The 16,027-nt window shown below is 39.5% G+C and overlaps 1 protein-coding gene across 1 annotated transcript in view; it reads left to right on the top strand.

Annotated features, from left to right (window-relative positions):
* The window catches only part of Abca13 (ATP binding cassette subfamily A member 13), a 395,335-nt gene that overhangs the window by 42,033 nt on the left and 337,275 nt on the right, over positions 1 to 16,027 (top strand). The window contains exons 6-10 of the mRNA XM_069996010.1: positions 3,576 to 3,739; positions 6,531 to 6,661; positions 9,570 to 9,703; positions 13,690 to 13,854; positions 15,383 to 15,582. Coding sequence (XP_069852111.1) covers positions 3,576 to 3,739; positions 6,531 to 6,661; positions 9,570 to 9,703; positions 13,690 to 13,854; positions 15,383 to 15,582 — 794 coding nt within the window. The remainder of the gene's footprint in view (positions 1 to 3,575; positions 3,740 to 6,530; positions 6,662 to 9,569; positions 9,704 to 13,689; positions 13,855 to 15,382; positions 15,583 to 16,027) is intronic.

The raw sequence follows: 16,027 nt of genomic DNA, 5'->3' as shown, positions 1-16,027 counted from the left end.
GATTTGAGCTAATCAGAACTCAAGTTAGGCTGATACTTGGGTGTTTGGTATATAGTTGTTTTTGTTTTGACTTGGTTTAAGCACTAGACCTTCTATCATTGAAGGTAATGATAACAAAGGCATTAGTTATCAGTGGTGGTGATTTCTCTCTGGGGTTTTCTGTCAATGTTTGCATACATGTTTGGTTATCATAACTGGTTGCCAGTAGAGGCATTTTTGGCCTCTAGTGGGAATTGGTCAGAGATGCTGTAAAATGTCCTACAAAGCACAGAACAGCCTTATAACAAAGACTAAGCTGACAGCACATCAGCAGTACCAGGACAGAGAAACCCCGAGTTAAGTGGGGAAAAAACCTGACAACAGTAGAAATTCTTCCCTGCTTGTTTTACCATTCCAGACGTGGACAATCCAGGTATGTTCAATAATGTGCTAACAGGGGCAAACAAAACTGAACCTGCCTAATTAGAAGAAGGATTTGATAACTTAAGATAAAAGAATATTGAATAAAAACATTAGAAGACAAGTAAAACTGCAGAGACCAAGAAATGATGCAGGAATATTCCTCTATCTCTTAAATAATTGCAAAGCAATGTCACCAAAATGACTACTATTGGGCATTTATTCCCCGCCCCCTCCATGGCCCCTGGCTTTCTGGCATACTGGGGCAAAGGAAAATGTCATGAATCATGATGGACTAAGGGCATGGCTCAAATGATAAAGCAAGGCAAGAGCAAGTTCCAGGACTTGAACCCAATCGCCAATACCACTAGATGAATGGATGAATAAATGAATGAGTAAATAATGAAAATTCAGAGTCTTAAAAATAATGGAACAGCTGGATACCAGTGGCTCATGCTGTAATCCTAGCTACTTAAGAGGCTAAGATCTGAGGATTGAAACTTGAAGCCAGCCTAGGTAGAAAAGACCATGAAACTCTTTTTTTTTTTTTTTTGTCCAGTCGTGGGGCCTGAACTCTGGGCCTGGGCGCTGTCCCTCAGCTCTTCAGCTCAAGGCTAGTGCTATACCACTTGAGCCAGAGTGCCACTTCTGGCTTTTTTCTTTTTTCTTATGTGGTGCTGAGGAATTGAACCCAGGGCCTCATGCATGCAAGGCAAGTGCTCTACCACTGAGCCACCTTCCCAGCCCCCATGAAACTCTTATCTCTGATTAACCACTGATGAGAGGAGTTGTGGCTCAAGTGGTAGAGTGCTAGCGTTAAGCACAAAAGCTCAGGGACAATACTTCAAGTCCTAAATTCAAGCCCAGGATTGGCAGGTGTGTACACGCATGTGTGCGTGCACACACACATACACACACAACTGAACAACTTAAAATAGGACAAATATTCAAGGGAAATTTTTCTATTCAATTTTTGTGCTAATGTAGCCCATTGATAGAATCATATTTGGCTTATAGTAATAAAAATGGATTCACTAGCTCTTGGAAAAGCAAATTGATATTGGTATTTTTCTGATAATTTATTGTATTTTTAATGCCAAAACTGCTATATGCATGAAGCTATTGATAATTGTGGATAAATTTAATTTCTAAAAGTAGAGTAAGTACATGGGGTAAGTATATACCGAAAGTAGGATCACAAAGGGAATCTTGTAGAACCACTTACTAATTAATATGGTACATGGAAAATTATTATTCTCTGACAAGTATAACAAGCAGAAAACATATCATCTCATCTTGTATGATTACATTCTCCAAACATTGAGAACACATATAACATAGACCATAAGAAAGCACTTGTATTTACTAAACTACATTTCTAGATAATTTTCCTGTTGAAGAATCTTGATAATGGGGTTATATTGTTTGATTTTTCATTTAGAATAAAATAGCCATTTTGGTAAAAGGATAACAGTTCATAATAGACATGAACTATTTTTGCTAGACAATAAAAGCCTGCATCTTCAGCACAGATACAACCATGTGGTCCTAACCACATTTCTGATCTGTGGTTGATCAAGCCCATGAATATGTAATCCACAAGATAGAGAAGGCCAGCTAGGCCTACAAATGCAGGATTTGATTTAGGGTTGATTGATGCTTAGATGTTTAGAAACACAGATATTGATAACTACTCTGAATGAGTACTCAGAAGGAGTAAAGGCCATAGTAGATCTAGCGTATCACTTTAGAGAATATATACCATGAGGAACAAAGGCTGGTGGATATGTAGCCATCAAAGGTGTTTCTTTCAGGAGAAGTGTCAGAAGCAAATGAGGAATTCAATATTGCAAATCGGGGGGAGGAGGTCGGGAGTGGGTCTTGATCCAGGGGCAGAAACCTCTGTTGGGTAAAAAACAGTATTTATAAACACTTGAGTTGAAAATTTAGCTGTCAAATTCCCCAAACTACCTTCTGCTTTCTTCTTGCTTTCTATGTGTTGGGCATACCAATTCTATGGCTTGAACTCAGGGCCTGGGGGCTTTCCTTTAGCTTTCTGATCAAGGCTGGCACTCTACCACTTGACTTGAAGATCCACTTTTGCCTTTTTGGATGGTTAATTGGAAATATGAGTCTCAGACTTTCCTTCCTGGGCTGTCTTGAACCACGATCCTCAGATCTCAGTCTCCTGCATAGTTAGGATGACAGGTGTGGACCACAGGTGCCTAGCATTCTCCTTGCTTCTTATATTAAGAAGAATAAGACAAACTGAAGAGGAAACTACTGTATGAAAAGGCTGGCAGTGAAGAAGGGGATCTACAAAGAGGGGGATAAATAAGATCAAAGTACATCATGGAGGTATTATTTGAAACCCCTCACTGTATGAAACTTATTTATTTATTTATTTATATTTTTTTCTTTTTTAGTAGTATTGAGGATGGAACTCAAGGACCCATGTTTGCTAGGCAGGTGCTCTGTCCTGTGAGCTACAATCTTGGCCCTTGTATGCAATTTAATATATACCAATTAAACCAAAAGGCAGCCAGGAACAGCAACTTATGCCCTTCATCCCAGCTTCTTGAGAGTCAGAGTTGTGGAGAATCAAAAGTTTAAGCAGGAAACTAATTAGCAAGAATCTATCTCAACAGAAGTTAGTATCTCAGTTGTGCGGAATATAATTAGGAGGATGACAGTCAGGCCTGGCTGAGCATAAATGTCTGGGACTCAAAATCCTTCTTCCTTCCTCAATTCCCTCCTATAACCTTCTTTGAACCTTTCTTCCCTTCTTCCCTCCCTCTTTCCTTCCTCTTTCATTTCTTCCTTTTCATTCTTGCTTTCTTCCATCTTTTCCCCTTCCTTCTTCCATTCTGTTTACCTTTTCAGAGTTCATGGTTATTCAAAATTGTAGCCGTTTCTACTGTTTTATTTTTACTTGATTTACAACGATGAAAATAATTCTAACACATTGCAATAAAAGCAGACTAACAGACGCATACTCAAATCTTTTATGTTCAACATAAGGACATGTTGGGCATGAGTTGCTTCTAGCAGATGTCCACTGTTTTGCATTTTCACAGCTTTATCTTTCTTTTCATCTTTCTCTCTCTCTCCCTTCCCACCCTGGTTAATACATCTAAAGAGGAACACTTTGGGAATTTATTTTTTTTTTCTATTAGATGGATCTCAATAAAACTGAGGAAGTGATATCAAAACTGGAAATCCTTCACCAGCAACCTCATATCTGGAATTTTCTACTATCTCTGCCCAAATTACCTGTGACCAATATGCACATGGAAGATGGTATCCAAGCAGTGGTACACTTTCTCCAGGCAGTTTCCAAGTAAGTGAAAACGAAAATTGTAAATGTTTTTCTTTTTCACTCTTTTTTTTGGGGGGGGGGGTCTGGTCGTGGGTCCTGAACTCTGGGCCTGGGCGCTGTCCTCAGCTCTTCAGCTCAAGGCTAGTGCTCTACCACTTGAGCCACAGCGCCACATCTGGCTTTTTTTCTTTTTTGCTTATGTGGTGCTGAGGAATCGAACCCAGGGCCTCAGGCATGCAAGGCAAACGCTCTACCACTGAGCCACCTTCCCAGCCCCTTCCTTTTCACTTTTTTATTTTTTGGTGCCAGTATTGAGGCTTGAACTGAGTTTGTCACGTTCAAACTTGGCTTTTTCACTCAGTGTTGGCACTCTACCACTTGAACTACATCTTCACTTCTGCCTTTTTGCTAGTAAATTAAAGATAAGAGTCTTATGGACTTTTCTACCTAGACTGGCTTTATCTCAGATCTCAGCCTCCTAAGTAGTAGTATTACAGGCATTGTCATGAACTGCCAGCTTCTTTTTGCTTTATAAAGAGGAAAATACATAAAATAGAGTGCTTGTTTGACAGAATGAAAATACGCACAGTAGTGTTGCCCTAAAACACCCTGACCAATTGCACCTCAGCTCTGTGCCTTTTCTGTCTTTGCACATATCTTGTGTTGGAGCAGTGCTTTTGTTCAGAGCATATCCTCCATGATTTATAAAAATATACTTTATCATGCTCACATTGCTGGGGTTACTGCAGTCTTCAAAAGATCATTTTAATGGTTATATAATATTCTGTTTGGATGAGTTTTACTGATTAATTATAACATTTGACCTTTGGTTGTTTCCAAGGTTTCTCTCTCTCTCTCTCTCTCTCTCTCTCTCTCTCTCTCTCTCTCTCTTTGTGATTACAAAATGACACCAAAATAATAACCAACAAAATCATCTAAGCTAATAAATTATTCCACAGTTATCGAAGATGTCATGAAGACCTGACACCATGTTGTTTGGGATACCTTTTAGAGAACCCCATTTCTGACTGCATTTTCCATTTTTAAAAATATGCACCATTTCCAAATTAAGTTATATTGTGTCAATACCCTACTTAAGTTGAATATCTTTTCTGACCTATAAGCTTAAATATTAATAAAATAATATGTTGATACCTAATAAATAAATGCCTTATATATATATTTGCTCCCAATGCCTAAAGGCCCTTATTCTGTGAAAAAATTTAAGAATAAGCCTGGTGCTGGTGACTTATCCCTGTAGTTCTAGCTACTCAGGAGACCGACATCTGAAAATCTTAGTTTGAAGCCAGCCTATGTTTATTGCAGCATTATTTACCATAGCTAAGATATAGAACCAGCCCAGATGCCCCTCAGTAGATGAATGGATCAAGAAAATGTGGTATATATACACAATGGAATTCTATGCCTCCAACAGAAAGAATGACATTGCCCCATTTGTTAGGAAATGGAAAAACTTGGAAAAAATTATATTAAGTGAAGTAAGCCAGGCCCAAAGAAACATAGGTCCCATGGTTTCCCTTATTTGCAATATCTAGTATATGTATGAGTCAAGCAGAAAAGGTCAGATTAGTTGATGTTAGGGAAATGAACCCTTAGATATGTATTTTAATGTTTTTTTCCCTTTCATGCATTTGTTTCTAACGCATTCATAAGATTATCTCTTTGTAGCTTTGTATGTCCCTCCCCCACAGTATAACCCCTGCTTTCACTATATTTGATGTCAGTATAACTTGTAGAGGAGATGGGGAAAAACAAGTCATTTAAGGATACAGGTGGACCTGTTGCAACAATGAGAAGTACAAGTTGTCATGTCGAAAACGAGCTTTACAATGTTGGTGCGAGGGGAGGAGGGGGGGAAGGCGGGGAGGATTGGGTGGGGGGGTGGGGAGGAGGCTGGGAAGGGATGTGAAGGGCAAACAAAGGAGGAGGCTGCAATGCTTGGTAAGAAATGTACGCATTAACCTGCCCATGTAACCCCTCTGTACAATGTGTTCACAAAAAATAAAAATAAAAATTAAAATTAAAAAAATCTTAGTTTGAAGCCAGCCTTAGCAGAAAAGTTTGTGAAAAGCTTATCTCTAACCAGCAATAAGCCAGAAGTGAAGGCATTGCTCAAATAGTAGAGCACCAGCCGTAAGTGAACAAAACAAAACAAAACAAGAGTGTGAGGCTCTGAGGTCAAGCCCCTGTACTGGCACACACGCGTGCACGCACACACGCATGCTCGTACGTGCATGTGCACATACACACACACACACACACACACACACACACACACACACACACACACCAAGTTTAAGAACAGAGATTAATCCCTAATGGGCTCAAATCCATGGGATAAGACAGAACAGAAGGTTGGTGTCTATATCATCCTTGAAGGCTGCTGTCCAAGTATTTGACTGATTGTCTAAACCTGGAACATCCATGCTGGCTTTGCATTTGCTCTGAGATTGGTTTTCGTGCACTGGCTACCCTCACTGGCTGCTCTAGGTAAGCAGGAAGATCCAAGGATTGAGCATTAAAGAACTTCTGTAGTGGGGTTATCTCAAACTCTAGGTCTATGTGAAGGACAGTTCTTCAAGTGTTTGAAGGGGGGAACCTCTCCTCTCCTGCTTAGTCTTTGTCCATGAGTTAGGGTCACATAAAAGCCAAGAGGCTTTTAACATGTAATGGTCCAACCATGTCTTACAACAGGGCTGGGTCCCAATGCCTGATGGAAGTACATTTAGAATTACTGCTGCTTGTTTGGAAGACTAGCAACTCACACTGCCTTGGTTTGTTTTGGTTCCAGTTCCTTAACATCTCTGGGAGATTTAGATTGGCTACAATACCACCAGACTTTCTCCCAGGTTTCCAAGATTGTGCTCAACGTGACCATCTCGACGCTGACATTTCTGCAACAAAATGGAGTGGTAGCGAATGGTACGCTGGGCCTCTAAGGGCTATGGCTGGGTGGCAAAATGGTTTACCACTTGAAAGTGTGTGTGATAATCCATGTGCAGTTCAGATGATGTTCAACAAAATGATTGGATTAAAGTATTGAGTGGAAAAGAATTGTTTCTTTAAATAAAACATAGAAGTTGAATGGAAATCTGGAATTCCAACTTTCTAGCAGAGTTCTGCAGTCATTACTAGTAGAAAATAACATCTTTTTTGTGGTACTGGGGTTTGAACTCAGGCTGTCATACCTGCTACATAGGTTCTGTATTGCTGAGCTATACTCCCAGTGTTTCTTATGCTTAGGAAAAACTCAGAGGTAGGGTGGGAGACATATAATGCTTCGTTGACAATTTTAATAGACTCATTTGGAAGTTTGAGTTTTTGTACATTATCCAAATATGAACAATAAACTTTGCTGGTGCTGGTGGTTTATGCCTGCAATCCTAGCTACTCAGGAGGTGGAAAGCTTAAGGATTTCAGTTCAAAGCCAGCCTTGGAAGAAAAGTCCATGACATATTAATCTCCAATTAACTACTAAAAATCCAGAAATGGAGGTGTGGCTCAAAGTGGTAGAATGCTAGCCTTGAGCAGGGACAGCACCCAGGTCCCTGAGTTCAAGGCTCAGCACCCATATAGGGAGGAAAAAAAAAAAGAAAAAGAACTATCAGCTTACCTTACAGGTGAAAACATACTATTGAGAATATAATGAAAAGAAACCATTTTTCTGCCCATTTACTGCACAGCCACTGCTAAAATTTATCTTTATTTCCCAGTGCTGGTGGCTCATGCCTAATTCCTAGCTACTCAGGAGTCTGAGATCTGAGGATCAAGGTTCAAAGTCAGCCTAGGCAGATTCTTATCTCCAATTATCCACCAGAAAACCAGACGTGATGCTGTGGCTCAAAGTGATAGAGTGCTAGCCTTGAGTGGAAAAGCTCAGGGGCAGTACCTAGGCCCTGAGTTCAAGCTTGATGACCTACAAACAAACAAAAAGTCTTTAATTCTTTTGATTCCACAAAGATGCTTTTGCCTCTTAAGCAGATTTCCATGCCTGAACGGGAAATGGCTGGTTTGCCCCTGTGGCTTTGGACAACTTCACGCATATCATTTATTGAAATTGCTCATTTTTGTATTCTGAACACTTTGTTATCTGACCCTGAATTTCAGAGTCAATGTTCTCTTCTAAGGATTGATTTTGTATTGTTTTCATAACTACTTGTAGGCTGATATCCCCATTTATTTTCTGATTCTTTTTGGAACTCTAAATAATTCTAGAGTAGTCTAAGTGTCTGAAGTTAGTTAATTTCGAGGAGTAATATTAATAGTTCAGGCTTGGGAACCAAATCACCTTAGTATGAAGTGTTGCTAAAAGTGTCACTTCTAGTATCTCTAACTGCTTCTTCTTTTTTCAAATAGGGTAATTTTAGGACCTCCCTGGTGGCGCTGCTGGTGGCTGTGTGGCAAATGCTTACCTTAGCACTTGATACCTCTTTAGCATACAATAATGCTAATTTTAATAGCAGAAACCAGTAATTTCCCTATGCACATACAACTAAACTGAAGCCAGGAGTCCTGGGTTTTTGGATTCTGGGCCATCTTAAATACCGTCCTGAAGTCCCCTTGGCCTCATCCTTTTCTGCATGGCAAATTCTCTGATTATGTTTTTCTGTAATGTTCACAGCATTAATTTAGAAACTGTAAGAGTAGTTGACACAGGTAGGTGATCAGTGGATGGATGTAGAATCACAATCTAAAATTATCTGGTTGCTAGGTTTTCAGAGAAAGGTTTGTCTTGTATTTCATACTTTTAATGTTTGCAATTGCTATGCTTCTTGGAGATTAAGACAAATCTTGGAAGTATGAGACTTGTATTTCAGGTGTACTACCTCTAGGAAGTAATGTGAGTAGCTTTTGTGTTCATGCCTTGATGATATCAGTTGAAAGAATTTATCTGTCTTTATGTAATCTTTAGAAATATGTTTGTAAAGTCTGTACAGCATTCTATATTATGAAATCACTGTAATGTATCCTTTTCCCTGAACCTTAACTTGTTTTCAATATTTAAACTGTACAAAACAAATGCAATCATGTGTTGTAGGTTCAATTTTTATTCAGTTATCCAAGTTTCTTGAGATAGGTTTACTAAAGTAAAACTGAGTTTGTTGATTTAAATTTTATAGAATGGTTGTAATTACTTGCAAACTACCCTTCAGAAAGTTTGTAACATATATACAAAAGGCCCATGACATCTCACCAAACTCTGTAGAATCCAGGACATTGTAATATTACAATGATCATTTCAGAAATAAACTACCAGTCAGTTTCTAATTGTATGACTGTCCCACTAAGAGGAAGTCTCACATTTCTCTGTTCCACTTTGCCCTGAGAAAAAATTATTCTTTTATCTAGTATATCCAAACTATATGGTCAGCCTGACATTAGCAAGAAGCTAATAGTACTCTTGCTTATCAGACCAACTTTGTGGTATTCTAGTACTAGGTTTAAGTAACTCTTGTGTTTCTTTTTGATGATTCCAAGATACAAGGGTAGTGATGCTGAATAATTTTATAGCAGATTGTATCATGGTCCTGCTTTATTAGTAGTAGTTTATGTTCCCTTATAAAATAAGCTTGACCACAGGAATGCATGTGTAGGGAAAAAAATCACAGTGAACATGGTTTTGGTGTTCACCAGTAGTCTTGGAAGGTATCCCCAAGGTCAGTGGGTAAACACTGTGGTCACTTTTCTTCATTGTTCCTGTTTAATGCTCAAATAGGATTTGTTTTTCATTTGCTTTCCCATTAGAAGTGAAAATGACATTATTTTCTGAATTAATTTAGATAGGTCAAAATATTAAAATAACTACCCTTTAAATGATTGGTTGTTTCAGAGTCAGCTTACCACCTCTCCCTGCAGAATATAGTCTGGGATCCAGAGAAAGTCCAATCTGATCTCAAATCCCGATTTGGTTTTGATGATCTTCAAATGGAACACATCCTGAATTATTCATCTGAGCTAAAGGAGGTATGCCTGTGAGCCTGCTTCTCATACTTTTGTATCTCACCTTGAGAATGACTGTAGATAGTCAGACCTGTGAATCTCTGCATTTCACACTCGGGTCAACCAACTGAAGAGAAAAAAAATTAGTAAAAACAAATCACATCTGCAATGAACATATGAACAGACATTCCCCATGTCCTTAAAGCCCAATCACTATATCATAGCAACAATTCACAAAGTATTTATATAATATTAATATGGAGAGATAAATTGATGTAGGAGAATGTCTGTATGCCATATGGAAATACTATGCTTTTTAGTATAGGTTACTTGAGTACTGGGAGTATTGATATCATTGAAGGATCCTAGAAACTGCGACATGGGAACAGAGGGACTGGGACTAGGTGACAATGGGAGATGGAAGCCAGATAGGTGGCTTCTGCTAAAATCTGAGTCTTCGAAACAGCAGACTCCTTGTATCTCTGGCTTTTCTAGGAAGTCTTTCTTTCTTTCTTTCTTTCTTTCTTTCTTCCTTCCTTCCTTTCTTTCTTTCTTTCTTTCTTTCTTTCTTTCTTTCTTTCTTTCTTTCTTTCTTTCTTTCTGTCTTTGTCACATAATCTTTTTATTTTTCTCTCACAGTTACAAATGTTTTATAGCAGAATATTTTATAAGCAACGCTTGCTTCACTTTTATTTAATATTTTTAGTTCTAATAGTAGGTAAACTCATCATCCTAAGTAGTATGGACTCTTAAAATCTACACAATAATGGACAGGAATAGATAATAATATTATCTCCATTTTGAAATTAGAAAAGTATAGTCAGGGATTCCATTGCTTGCACAAGTTTACATGATAGTTTGACTCTTACAAAGAGTTTCTTTTTTTTTTTTTTCAACTGTGCAAATACCATACAGAGGAGTTACAATTACATGGGCAAGATAATGAGTACATATTTTATCAAGCATTGTTGCCTCCTCCTTTGTTTCCCCTTCCCATCCCTTCCCATCTTCCCCTCCCCTTCTTCCCGCCCCCCCCAAAGCTGTAAAGTTCGTTTTTTGACATAATGATTTGTACATCTCATTGTTGCAATTGGTCCACCTGTATCCCTATTTAAACTATTTGTTTTTTTCCCTTCCCCTCCACAAATTATATCAACATCAAGTACAGTGAGAGCATTTTTGCTTTGTATATCCTTCCCCCAAGGTATGTCCTTCCTTGGGGGAAGGACATACAAAGCAAAAAGAAATCATCTTATAAGTATGTTAGAAACAATCACATGAAAGCAAAAACATTTGAATACTTATCTTGGGGTTCATTTCAGCTAACATCAACTTATCTGACTTTTTCTTCTTGTCTCAGACATATACTAGTTATTGCAAATAAGGGAAACCATGGGACCTATGTTTCTTTGGGCCTGGCTTATTTCACTTAATATAATATTTTAGGAAGGTCCTTTTCTTGCTTGTCATTTTACCCCAATATACAAAGACAGTTAAGAAATTACATGATATGACACTTGAACCACTGGGAGCCAATGGGAGGAAGTCAGGGATGGTGTGAGATTCCAGGCTAGGAGACAAGTGTGGTACAGGAAGTAGGAGGTACAGGTCAAAAAGTCCAGCTGGGGTAGCCAAAGTTGAGCAGCACTTCCCCAAACAGGTGAAACAAAGGGATTGGATTCACTGTCCCCTGCGATGAAGGTCACACTGATGTTGCTAAGACTTTTGTAGTCTTTCACCTGATGAGCCATCTTCTATGGCTGCAGCCCATTTGGAGATTCTACTGCTTTTTCAGGCCTGGGAACAAGAGCGCCACCTGCAGCTGTGGTTCACCCCCTGCCTTCATGTTGAGGGGTTTTCTTGTACAGTTCCTCCATCAAGATGAAAGTATAAGTGTTTAGAAGAGACCCAGAATCTCCTCTTGGGGGCTCTTAATACATACTAGAACATCCTTTCCTCACTTTTCTATGAGTTCTCAAGACCTTGCGTAAACCCTTCACTGATAACACTTGCTATGAGTATGAATTCTTATGTTAATAATATTGGAAGGCAGTGCCTTTGGGAGATAATTATGACTAGATGAAGTCATGACAATGGAGTTCCCAGGATGGCATTGGTGCTGAAGAAGAAAGAGGATGAGGAGGAAGAAGAGGAGGAAGAAGAGGAGGAGAAAAAGAGGAGGAGGAGGAAGAAGAGGAGACATGAAATAATATGCTTTATGAGTGTTGTAGATGAGTTATGAAACCCTGGTTCACTGACTTTGACTCTAATTCTCTCCTTTCTGTGGCCCAAATTTTAAAATATAGTTAGACTATATAAGACTTTTATCTTAGGATGGTAAATATTTTGAGATTAGTATTAAAAGGAAAATAGGAGAAACCACATTATGTGTCCATGGAAGACCAGAATCATGTTGTCCTGGAAGCTTCATGAATATTGTAAATTATATGTATGAGTTGCCTATTGCTGCTGTAACAAACTACCATCAATGTAGGGGACGAGTGAACCTAAGTTGACTATTATATAGTTCCAGGTATTGTAAATCTGAAATGAGTCTTCCTGGGCTAAAACTAAGGTGACTGCCAGTCTGCATTCCTTTGGGAGGTTTAACCAGAGATTCTTTTATGAAATAAAAGTAATTTCCACTACAATCTTCTATGATCAGTGACTAGACCTACAATTGAATCTAAGAAAACACAGAAAAACAAGAGAAAAACTAGGTTAAATTTTGTAGTTGGGCACTGGATTTTGCAAAGAAACAGGAGGCAGACGCCATTTTAGGCTAAATAACGGATGGGGGTTGCTCATTTTTGGTGGGAAAGCAAGTTTTGGCCAGGTGAGGATGTGTCTGGTGAACAGGGTTCTCTGTTTGGGTGAAGAACAGAGCAGTTTTGGAAATATCTTCCTAGTATGGAGTCCTCTTTATACATGACAACGCTTATACTTTATTTTTAGGGAGTTAAGGGAAGGAACTTTTCCTGTTTCGTCTGTTTCTTACTTTGCTTTTTATGTTGGAGATGGCACACTCTGTACTTTCATGGTTACTTTGCCTTTTCTAGCTTTTAGAGGCTGTCCACTTTCCCTATCAGTGGCTACTTCTCCATCTGTTAAAGTCAACTATGTCTGGTCCACTCTTTCTCATGACCCATTATGCTGATGTCCACTATTTTGTCTGCTGCTACCACTATTTAAAGACCATTGTATGCTTACTTTAGGAAAGCCTGATAATCTAGCACAATCTTCCATTCAAGGTCCACTGATTAGTGTCTTAATTGTATTTGAAACCTCCAGTCTCATTTGCCAGCCATGGAACATAGGTTCTGGGAATTAAGATGTTGGTGTTTCTGGGACCATTACCTTGCTTTCCACTCTTGTAAACATGTTCTTATGCCATATCTTTCCCTGTTTGACCTCTGCCCCTCCACTTTCCAGGTCGCAACATATGCTGCCCCTGATTAGCATGAACCAACCTCACTCTCTCTTCCTGCCGACCCTGAAAATGGTTCCTTCCATACAGTACTCTGTGAGCTTGCGTGACCTCACTCCAGCCTCCCTGATAACGCATACCTTAATTTTCTATGACAGAGCACATCCCAGTAGCCTGGTGTCTTAGTTTATCCAGTTTGGTAATTAGAAAAGAGAATGCTCTTTCCACAGCACCTTTGTCCATCCAAAGTATCAATGAAGCTGAATTGTCCCATAATTGCATTGCAAGGGAGAGTGAACATGGACAATGCTTGCATCTTCTCCATGTCTTCCTCCCGGAGAAACAGCTGTGCCCAAAGCTTGTGGCCAATCTTGAGACACAGAAATCAATTTCTCTCTTAACTACAGAAATTTCCCCCCAGGGTAAGTGACAGAGACATTATAAGAGGAACTTTATCACCTGCTACTCCTTCAATCAGGCAAATAGAAGAGCTTTTACTTCAGCAAGATTATGGTGTTGTTTTTAGGAGTGGAACATTCTAGAAAAAATGACTTCTAACCTTTTTCCTCCATGTTGTTGCCAGATTCCAACCGATGGTTTCTTAGAGAGAGTGGTGTGCTCAGCCTTGTCCAGCACTTCTGAGGATGGAGCTGAGACCAAGGGTCATGGTGGAGATTGTCAGCCTGAGTGGTCAGAAGCTAAAAACTATCTCATCCATGCAATCAGCTGGTTGCAACTGTACAAAGAGGTGCTGTCTTCTGTGTGGATGCTCAATCCTAGAGCCTGCCTGTCTGCAATATTCTGATCAGTTTCTTTCCTTTCCTTGTCATCTGCCATCTGTGGAAAGCCTTTGAGACCCCATATCCCTGCTCTTTTGTGTGCTTTCTCTCTCTCTCTCTCTCTCTCTCTCTCTCTCTCTCTCTCTCTCTCTCTCTCTCTCTCTCTCTTTTTGTCGGTTATGAGCTTGAACTCTCGGCTTGGGTGCTGTCCTTGTGCTCTACAGCTCAAGGTGAGTGCTCTACCACTTGAGCCACAGCACCACTTCTGGTTTTCTAGTGGTTTATTGAAGATACGAGTTTCACGGACTTTCCTGCCTGGGCTGGCTTTGAACCTCGATCCTCAGATCTCAGCCTCCTGAGTAACTAGGATTACAGGTGTGAGCCACCGGTGCCTGGCTGCTTTCTCTTATGTATGTTTACAGGCAGATCAGCAGACCCTTAGTAAAATCACCGAAAAGTCCATTCTAGGCAGACAGACAGCTGAGGTCCCTGGACTCATGCGGCTATATTTGCACATGATACTATTCCAGGGCTACTTCGAAAAGCTCCATGGATGTTTGTGTACAAACATTCAAATTGCCTTGTGCCTTTTTTCACATTTTGTCTGTAATGGATGTGCAAAACCAGTGATCGGGGCTTAAAGACAAACAGTGAGATAGGAAGCTCTGGCTTGTGTCAGAAATGCTGATGTGCCACAAGGTACCCTGGTCTTTGGATAGCTCAGAGGTCTTTGCCAGCACAGAGACTACACAGATCCCTCCCACACAGCCTTCTCCCATTCTCTTTGTCAGGCATTGCATTCCTTTTTTTCATGTTTCCCTTCAAAGAATGAACTTTTCCTAAAGCTTTTTATCTCCCCTCATATATGCACTAATAGGTGTTAAAAATCTTTAATGATTAATAAACATAGGTATGGTTTTCACTTGATCAGCATCACAGCAGGCAAATGCTTTGTGCATTCTCTGAGTGTCTTAAATACACAATTGTATGTATGATGTGTATCATCCATGTTTTCTCACTATTCAGTTGGGCACAAGAGATCTATTTTGATATAATGAGGATGCTGAACATCAATTCTAATTGTCTTCAGGATCTAATTATCTTCTTGAAGCCCTATCAGAAAGTTGTATCCAGTCATTATATACTAAGGATATCATGTATTTTAAGATATATTACTACATTTAAGGTATCTTAAACATGTTACTTTTCAACTTACATTACTTTTCATTATGCTGTTGTCTTCTCCCTCCTTTTTCTTTTTTGGGAATTGGAAAGAAAGAACTGTGGGATTCATTAAGAAGCTGTATCTATCCATTGCTGCCAATGTATTCTTCAAGTTCAAAGTAGTCATCATGCAATTGTTAGCACACATTTGAATTTGCCAAAATAACTAAAAATTTTATCACCTAGAATGATCTGTTACTATTTTTTAAACAAAGTACAATATTTCAGATACTAGTGGTACTAGTAGTATCATTTTAATTGCTAAATATGCAGGTGTTTGACCAGTGGCTGCAGGGTGACTTGCTTCAGAAGATGCTCACAGGCATCAGACACAGTCTGGAGGACCTCCTGGACCAGTTTGAAGAAGAGAGTGAGCCAGAGAAGGTGGTCAGAGCCTTGCACATGGCACTGCTTCTCCTGAGTGACAGCTTGGCAGCTAATGACCCCCAAGACAACTATCTGTCTCCACACCTGTAAGACACATCTCCCTCCTTCTGTTGTTGACTATGTTAGACAACACTGAATTTTCAAGAATGCATGATACTGTATAAACAATTTCTGCAAAACTATAGTTAGACAGCATATTCCTAGTTAGCAAATGAGAAAACCAATACTGTATTGTAGAGTGTTACTGGGGTAGACCTCTGGGGCAATCTGGATGTGACTGCCATGTTGAAGAAGTGGTGACACCTGCTTGTAATCCCAGCACTTGAGAGGCTTACATGGAAGGTTCTCTGAAGCTCAGGGAGGATATCTGGAGCTCAGGGAGGATATCTTGATCGATGGAGTTCAAGACCAGCCTGGCTAACACGAATGATCTCATCTCAAATAGAAAATGTAATCCAGTGGGAAGACTGCTAGTATGTGAGAAAGTGCCAGCACATGTTCTAAAATGAGTACACACATTTTAAGTTCCTT

Source organism: Dipodomys merriami, unplaced genomic scaffold (assembly GCF_024711535.1).
Source record: "Dipodomys merriami isolate MVZ:Mamm:240054 unplaced genomic scaffold, mDipMer1.0.p SCAF_5, whole genome shotgun sequence".
Classification (NCBI taxonomy): domain Eukaryota; kingdom Metazoa; phylum Chordata; class Mammalia; order Rodentia; family Heteromyidae; genus Dipodomys; species Dipodomys merriami.
The sequence above is the reverse complement of the archived record's forward strand: the minus strand, read 5'-3'. Positions and strand labels throughout refer to the sequence as shown.